Source organism: Poecilia reticulata, chromosome 8 (genome assembly GCF_904066995.2).
Source record: "Poecilia reticulata chromosome 8, P_reticulata-male-v2, whole genome shotgun sequence".
Classification (NCBI taxonomy): domain Eukaryota; kingdom Metazoa; phylum Chordata; class Actinopteri; order Cyprinodontiformes; family Poeciliidae; genus Poecilia; species Poecilia reticulata.
Genome location: NC_088837.1, coordinates 23,687,633 through 23,696,806, shown reverse-complemented (window position 1 = coordinate 23,696,806; position 9,174 = coordinate 23,687,633). Strand labels below are relative to the sequence as shown.

The 9,174-nt window shown below is 37.7% G+C and overlaps 1 protein-coding gene across 1 annotated transcript in view; it reads left to right on the top strand.

Moving 5' to 3' along the window:
• The window catches only part of mybpc2a (myosin binding protein Ca), a 70,223-nt gene that overhangs the window by 41,798 nt on the left and 19,251 nt on the right, over window positions 1–9,174 (top strand). The window contains exons 10-16 of the mRNA XM_081610278.1: window positions 2,237–2,342; window positions 2,802–2,971; window positions 4,970–5,135; window positions 6,726–6,832; window positions 6,940–6,969; window positions 7,714–7,853; window positions 8,405–8,564. Of these exons, the coding sequence (XP_081466404.1) occupies window positions 2,237–2,342; window positions 2,802–2,971; window positions 4,970–5,135; window positions 6,726–6,832; window positions 6,940–6,969; window positions 7,714–7,853; window positions 8,405–8,564 (879 nt within the window). The remainder of the gene's footprint in view (window positions 1–2,236; window positions 2,343–2,801; window positions 2,972–4,969; window positions 5,136–6,725; window positions 6,833–6,939; window positions 6,970–7,713; window positions 7,854–8,404; window positions 8,565–9,174) is intronic.

The window sequence follows — 9,174 nt, the reverse complement described above, 5'->3', positions numbered from 1 at the left end:
AGAGACAGAGAGAGAGAGAGAGAGAGAGACAGCAGAGAGAGAGAGAGAGAGAGAGACAGCAGAGAGAGAGACAGAAAGAGAGAGAGTGAAAGAGAGAGAGACAGAGAGAGAGACAGCAGAGAGAGAGAGACGGAGAGAGAGAGAGAGAGAGAAAGAGAGACAGAAAGAGAGAGAGTGAAAGAAAGAGAGAGAGACAGAGAGAGTGAAAGAGAAAGAGAGAGAGAGTTTCACCTGAGTGAAGAAGTTTGACAAAATTGGTGTCAAATGTTTGAGCTACGTTTGTGCTGTTTTGTGCAGTCAAAATTTTAATTTCTGCCGCCATCATTTAAAGATATTAATAAAAACAGTTTCCAGAGGTCATCAGAGGTCAACCGCTGCCCCTCTCACATTTACACAATCTAACAAATTTGTTGTCAATCCGTTCAACTACGTTTGTGTAGCAACAAAACCTGTTTTGTGCTGCTTTCGCTCTGGACCGTTTTTGATTCAGACAAGTGAAAACCGTTGCTGAAAGCGCCGGCCACCAGTTCAGTTAGATTTGAAGAAGTCGGGGGGCGACTTCACTCACTCAGGTGAGTTTCTGCTCCGCTTACAGTTTCTTATTTGAGCGCAGAGAAACACTCGTTGTGCTTGGTGTGCCTGCGATGTAATCTGTTTATTTCTCCGCTCTCCGTTTCGCCTTAGTCACATTTAATAGCCGCACAGCGACGGAAATGTTCGTGTTTTATTTAAAACCAACTGTTCTTGTTAGTGAGCTGACGTATTTATTAGAACTTGACTGAAGAAACTCATTTTTTTACCTTTCTATAAATTTTTTAGCGTGCAGCTCAAAGACACAGTTAAACAATCATATTTACACATCTCAAGGTTTTACTGTTATTGGATTATATTTCTTAAACAGTGGTGTGATAACTGCCTTTTTTAAAAGGGAAAAAGACAGTTTGTATGTATTAATCATGAGAAATAAGAGAGTTGACAAATTTGTCAGATTAGAAGATGAACGCCTGGATTCCTGGTTTGAGACTGAAGGCTGAAAGTTAAGTAAAAATTACAAAATCAGTCTAAGATTAATCAACAAAAGAATTATTTGCTAGGCAGCATTTTTTTTTCATCTCTAATATGATGTTAGAGAAAAAACAGTTTTATGGATTACGGATCTTATTCGTTCATTATATGCCACTAATTAAGTGAATCAGCCAAAAACAGCAGCTCTGTTTATTTTTTTCTTAAACTAAATCCTTTGTTACAATAGAATTAAAAGCGATATCTCTATTTAAACCATAAACTGGTCTTAAAGGAGCTTTCATGAACACGTGGGCTGCACAAAACACTTTCATTATATTTTTTGCACTGAAATATTCTTTGGTAATTAGATTTTATTTATGCAGCAGTAAAACCAGCTGACCAAAGTCCTGGAGTTCCGCTTGGGTTGCTAGGTGATGGGCGGAACTCTGCCTGGGTTGCTAGGTGACGGGCGGAACTCTGCCTGGGTTCTAGGTGACTGGCAGAACTCTGCCTGGGTTGCTAGGTGACTGGCGGAACTCTGCCTGGGTTGCTAGGTGACTGGCGGAACTCTGCCTGGGTTGCTAGGTGACGGGCGGAACTTTGCCTGGGTTGCCAGGTAACGAGAAGTTTTCGAAATGGCTCGTTTTCCAGACATCATAAGACATTATTTTATTGCCAAAGTATTTTTTTTAAGTGTTTGGGTTGTCTTTAGAAGAAGTTGAGACAAAGGCGCGCAAAAAGTGAGTTTTGTGAAATGGGTCCCCTTTAAAGACTTCGTCCACCATTTTCTGTAAAACTCGTGAAACACCTGCGGTGAAGCTTGCTCACATTTCTGTGGCTCTGAGACTTTGTGCGCTCACCAGCTGAGGGAGTAAAGATGTCTGGAGGGGAAACGGAGCAACGACGATGACAAATAGTCGAGGCTAGCGGAGCGTCAAGCATCACACCCTGTGGTTGCACAATGCGACTCCGGCCGCCTCAGGGGAACCGATCCACCTTCCACCTCTGCAGACGGATGTGTCTGGGGGCTTGGATAAGGACTTTAGCGGCACACTGTGACATTATTCATTTACAAGTGATGGCTTGAATTTCTGGGGTTTACAGTCACAGAGACGATTACAGCTGAACCGTTGGATATTTTGACGTATTTCTGTTCAAGTTTTATCAAAAAGTTAAATTCCTAAAGTAAATACTTTGAGTTTATGACTCTGGGCGTTTCATTTGTCCTCAGAGCCTCCGGTCACCATCACCAAGCAGCTGGATGATGTTCACACTGTGGTGGGGGAGAAGGTGGAGTTCGAAGTGGAAGTGTCAGAGGAAGGAGCCAACGTTAAATGGTGAGAGCACAAAACCGTGGGGATCTTAGGCTGAAACACTAACAAATAAATAAAAACGACTTCAGAAGGTCACCTTTCTGTCCAGAGGACGACGTGTGTAGCCAGTACACAGCATTTAGTATTTTAACTGGACATGAACTATAATTATGATGTATTTTTAAGGTAAGGATAAGCAGATCTTTACTTCTGTGTGCAAAAAAGTAATTTTTAGGAGCTGGATTGAACCCAAACTACACCTGCAGTGGAGGAAAGACACGTGGAAATGAGCTTTTTTTGTTTGCAACATGAGACTGTTGGAAAACTGTTGGAAAACTGAACTACATTAATTTAAAATCAGCTTCCAGAATAAAAAAAATTTGTTTTTTTTTTCTACTGCAAAATGAAGCAATTAAATTACATTGAAACACTTCAAGTCAAAGCGAGAGAAAGTTTTGATAGTTTGTGAGTTTTTCTCCTCAGGATGAAAGACGGAGTCGAGCTGAACAGAGACACGGCCGGATCCAAGTACCGGTTCAAGAAGGACGGGAAGAGGCATGTTCTGGTCATCACCGAAGCCACGAAAGACGACATCGGGACGTACTACGCCTTGACCAACGGCGGAGAGTCCAGCGCCGAGCTGGAGGTCGAAGGTCACAGGAAGACTTGATTTATCCAAACTTTTAGATAAGCTGTAAACTGTGACGGCGTGTTGGGGCCGTTTTAGAAAGAGAACATAAAAAAAGACGAGCAAATTTTCACCAAAAAGCCTCAAAGCAACAAACAATGAAGAAACATAAAATTTTGAGTTTGAAAAGTTTAAAATTTGCTAGAAAAAACTCATATTTAGAGATTAATCTATGACATTTTCTTGAAAAACAAATGTTTTAATTTGAAAAGTCAAAAATTTGCTTGGAAAAAACTCAGATTTTTATATTCTTGTAAGCAACTGTTTGAGTTTGAAAAGTTGAAAATTTGCTAAAAGAAAAAAAACAATTTTTTCAGATGAATCTCAGAAAATTTGAACACAAAAAAATCTGAATTTTTGACACTTAAAACTCAAATTTCCAATTTTGGGGGGAAAATTTTTGGGATTAATCACAATGAATTAATCTCGTTTTTTTTTTTTTTTCCTAACATTTTTTCGTACTTTTCAAGCTCAAAAATGTCCACGTTTTTTCTTATAAATTTCCGAGATCTCAGAGTTTTTTGGCAAAAACGTACCCGTCCTTTTTTGTGTTTTTCTAACCCCAGCATGGTAAACATCTCACTGAGTTCTCATGGAAATAATAATCAGCTGTTATTTAAAGTTTACCAGCTCGAATCTCCCTGCAATTTAATCCAAACATGTTGACGTTTTCCATTCTGACAAGCATGAAAAGGAGTAAATTAGTCATTACTTACGTGGTAATTAATGAAACTTGGTTAATTCCTTGTATCTGCGGCTCTCGGCATTCGTCAGGCTCATTTTGTTTCCACCTCTCACTGGCTTCTGCTTCCAGACGAGTCCGCTAATTGATTATGGTGTGAAAATTGCCGTCCGTCCTTCTCTGTTAATTGGGGGGATTACTGGGAGTCCAATCATAGATCTGCCAACATCAACATGAAGCTGTGACAGTTTCAGCTCCCTGTGAGAAAATCTGAGGATAAAATAATCTGCATTCATCACCAGATTTATCAAAGGATTCGCGTTTCCGTCTCATCGTTTGTGATACTGTGAAGCAAACACATGATTAGAATATGTTTACTAATATAAGTAACTTCTGAGTTTGTTGCCCTGGATTTTACTTAGGAGTGTCGTAGTTGAAGGGGTTGAGTAGAACGTCACAGATTTAAAATCTTGTTCTTTTCACTCTCAGCCTGATTAAGTGAAAAACATCACTTTATTATGATTTTCTATTTGTAAGAATACAAATATGTTTTCATATCACTTCCACTTGTAATCGTTCTTTTGATTACTTTCTTTTCTAAGAAAGAAATTACAGAAAATATTCTCAAAAAGTGGCTTTTATTTCGCTCTTTAAGTTGCTCGACAGAGTATTGAGGCCAATGAGAACGTAGTCATGAAACTAGCAGAAAAAAGACGCAATTTTACCATAAATTAATATTTAAATTACCAAAAAAAGTTGTTTTAATAAGAAAAAAAATCTCAGTTTCTGTTGTTCATGGAGTTCTTTCTTTAAAATAGACAATTGTTTCAACAAGTATTTCAAAGTTTTGCTACTGATAGTAATTTGATGCTTAAAAATCTAATTATTTTGGGTTTTTTATGTTTAGAGATGAAGCATTTAAATTAAGCATTATGTCAACACTTATATGAATATATAGTTTTGGAGTTTTCATAAAATCATGACTTTTTTCTCATAATTAAAAAAAACGATAAATCTTAGCCTGACGCTTGGAGTTGACCTGAATCCAAAGTCCAAATAAATAGAAGCTGTAAAACAAGATGGCCGCCGTTGGTGGCCTGACGTTACTCTGAACTAAGGAAACCCAAGGAGTTCATTGGTTAAAAAAACCAACAAAAAAACACTATTTCCCCCAAATTTAAATCTCCAACAATTCATTTACATAAAGCCAATTAATTGCCACGCCGTAGTAAAACCGCGTTTTTTAGCTGATTCTGCTAAAACCTCGTTATGTGTGTGCAGATAAGGAGCTGGAGATTCTGCAGAGCATCGCTGACGTGACGGTGAAATCGGCTGAGCAGGCCGTGTTCAAGTGCGAAGTGTCCGATGAAAACGTGACGGGAAAATGGTTCAAAGACGGCGTTGAAGTTCAGCCCAGCGACCGCATCAAAGTCTCCCACATCGGCAGGTATTCCCAGACTAAATATCTTAGTTTTGTCGTATTTCAAGTGTACTAACTTACAAGTTGGAGAAGTACTTATCCCACTGTGACATTGTTTCAATTATAACATTGGAAAAAATGTCATTTTGTAAGAGAAATAATCTGCTTTTATCAATTATAAGGACTTATTTACTTAACACAAGCTCCTGTTTCTTGCTGAAAAGTTATTTTGTGTTATTTCAAGTGTACTAAGGTAGTTTTACTAGAAACTAAACAAAATACTTGGTAAGATTTTGAGTTTTTGCAGTCTGTTCAGTCATTCAGAGCTTAAAGGGCTTCGATTAGAGCATTATAAATACAAAGAAAGCAGCAAAATGTGGTTCTAGTAGTTTGTGTAAAAGCAGTTTATACCTTTATTCTAACTACTTTTTGTTTGTTTATCACTTGGAACCTAACTTTGTGTTTGTATTTGCAGTAACTGTGAAAAAGCTGAAGAAATATCCAGTATTTCTAAAGAACACTGAAAAAACACTAGGGGTGTGTAATAATATCGATTTTGCGATATATATTGATATTTTCTTTCCTAGAAAAAAATCGATATTCATCCTCAAGAATCGTAACATCCAGCTGTCACCTTGCTCACTCACTGCTTGCTTCGCCGGGAGAGTGATTCGGTCATCAGGCTTAGAGTGATTCCTTCAGATGTTAAGTGTTAAAAAGGTATCAAACTATTCAGAGCAGGTGCTTGGTGCACTTTATTTACTTTACAATGCATGTAAGCTACAGTTTGTACTGTTTCAATTAAAAGAAACATGTTTTCTCACCACTTCTTTGATTCATTTTGTCCAGCTGTCGACTTTAAGTCTGTGTCCAACCAGAGCCAGGTATTGTGTAGTTGGTGCTTTTAATCAGTTTTCAGTTAAATTAATCCAGTCCAACTCTATAACAGTCACAAAATGTCACCAAAATCACTCTGTCCCTCTAAAATCTTTCAGAAAATCGCAAAAGAGTATTGAATTGTATTGTTTTCTGAATATCGCAACATATATCGTATTGTGAGCAGAATATCGTGTATCGTATCGTGAGATTATTGTATCACTACAGCCCTAAAAAACACAAAACCTTTCCAAGTACTTTTAGTTTCTAGTACAAATACACTTGTAATAAGACTAAACTAATCCCTTATTGTATTATTGGCTTAGTATTACTGTAGTTATTTGAGTCTCATTTCAACATGCTCGCAGTAGAAACTAGACCAAAACACTGGGTGAGGTTTGTGTTTTTGCAGTGCACTGGCTGCCAAATGGCTTGGCAAACTTACTACCAGAGGGGTTTTTTTTTAGTCGTTTGACCTATTTTTGCAGATCGGCTGCAGTCTGTAAGGCGTTAACCTCTGAAAACACAATAAAAGCTTCCTCAGATGGAGCACACACCCCCAGGGGTCTGGGCTTTTCACACTAATCCTTCCTTCTCCATCAAAACAGGAGATCCATGAGGCGATTGTAATCCCACCAGGTGAAAGCCTCAGATTGCGTCATCTTCCAGGATAAACGGCAGGTCATAGAAATAGTTTTGTTTTGGTTGTTTGTTTGGTAACATCTGCCTAATTATCCTCAGGATCCACAAGCTGACGATCGATGAAGTAGAGGCTTCGGATGCAGGAGATTATACCTTCGTCCCAGACGGCTACGCTCTTTCTTTGTCTGCCAAACTCAACTTCATAGGTGAGGGTGATACAGAAAAAAAACATTTTGAGCTTTTAACGTTTTTTAAACATGCACAAGCCTTCAGCAGTTTTTTATTTACTGAGAATAATTTCCTTTTTTCTTAGAGGTCAAGATTGAAATTGTTCCCATAGAAGGTAATTCTTCTGTTTTTATTCAACTATCCAAAGAGTTGCATGACGAAATGTTTTGTAATGTTTTATGGACACTTCGGAACGATACACTGCAAAAACACAAAGTAACATCAAGCATTTTGGTCTACTTTTTAGTGCAAATATCTAAATAAGACTAAATTAACTTACAATTAACTGTTCAGCAAGATATAGGAGAAAATAATGCCTTAATATTGATTTAAAAAATTACTAGCAGAAAATATTTTCCTCATGTTACGAGTGAAATCATTTTCCAGTGTAACTGGTATTACTACTAGCAATGCATAAGAAAAGCTCAATTTTTACAAAATATGTCTCTTTAAAGCTTTTGGGAAAAAATTAAATCAGGTTCTTAATTATAATTAATCATAGCAAAATGTTTGAGTTAAAAAAAAGTGTGAAGCTTAAATTTGCCCCCAAAAAAGATAATTTTTTCCAGTCTTTCCCATAATCAGATCAGCTGGGAGAGATGGAGAAACAGGATGAATTACTAAAATTATTTTACTGTTGTAGACAAAAAAAAAAGTGAAACATCGTTTTACATGCAGTTATCCACTATTAAAGCAACAATACAGTGTTTGGTAATAAAACATTAAGAATTGAAAGTTAATCAGAACTTTTAAGCAGCCATGAGGATGATAAGATAAGATAAGATAAGATAAGATAAGATATTCCTTTATTAATTAATTATCTTTGTAATTTAAATGATTTTGGATGATCACATGACAGAACCTCCCAAAATCCACCTGAACTTCGGCGGCAGCGGCGACGGGAACGTCGTCACGGTGGTGGCTGGAAACAAACTCCGCCTAGATGTTGAGGTCACAGGAGAGCCGACCCCCGTCGTCTCCTGGATGAAAGGAGACCAGGTGAGATTTAAAAATGTTTTTAATCCCCACCTGGTTATGCACTCGTTTTTATTTTGGAAGATTGATTGTTTGCTTACTGATTTTTGGAGCCCAAATAAGCATTTGAGTATTTGAGTTTACACCAAAGGGCTGCAGGGCAGACGTCAGTGACCTGGAACCTTCATCTAAGAGACATGTATGGAGCTCTGGTAGTGCCAAAAAAATCTTGCGTTTATATCATGGTGATTTAAAAGAAAAATCAGTTAAAAATGTCTAAATTTGTTATCATTTTTAATTTTTTTTACACTGGATTTGAAAAAAATACAGGAGTTGAAACTTACAATTGGAGTCAAATAAAGCAATTTCTTATTGTTTTTTATATATAATTTGACAAAAAAAATGTAAATACTTCAAAAATGAAAACAACAATTTTAGACTAGTGTTAGCTTTATTTTCAGACTAAAATAATTGACATGGAGTTTGTAACTGCAGGGAAAAACTAAATTAGATTTGGCTTTGTTATTTTAAACACATTCTTCATAAAGACGTTTAAAGGCTGCAGTTTGTGACAGGTGATCTCTGAGAGCGAGGGACGGGTCCGCGTGGAGACGGAGAAGACCGTGAGCAGCTTTGTGATCGACGGGGCGGAGAGAGGAGACGAGGGTCCCTACACCATCAATGTGACCAACCCAGTGGGAGAGGACAAGGCCGAACTCTTCATCAAGGTTGTGGGTCAGTTACCGTTTAGTTCTCCGTTTACATTTTTATCTCTTGGCACCTAAAGGTGGGCTATACAAACCTTTTTCTTTTCCACAAAATCATTCTTAGATGATGAGATTTCAGTCTGGTCAGTTCAGAATCGTCACTTTAAATCCAAATAACTCAACGTTTACACTAAAATAGCTGAGAACAGAATATAATTATATACCCGTACATCTCGGAAAAGCAGAAGTAGAGCCTCCTTCGTAAACAACAAGAATGCAGCAGGTAGTTTCTGGATGGTAAATCGCCAACAAGACATTGTTGTACAGCACGTACTGAGATCAAACTTTTTGCAGTAAGTTTCCATCAATAATGTTTACCAAGAAAGTTCACCAGTGTTATTTTGACAGCTGCTTACATTCCACCCTCTGCTGTTGCCGACCTTTAATCAAATGAGCAACATCAACCTCTAATTTCCATTTGGGATCAATAAAGTATTTTTAAATTGAATGTAGCTGTAAAACCAGCTGTCCAAATGTCCTGGAACTCAGCCTGGGTTGCTAGGTTACAAATGGAACTCTGCCTGAGTTGCTAGGTTACGAGCGGAACTCTGCCGGGGTTGCTAGGTTACGAGCGGAAC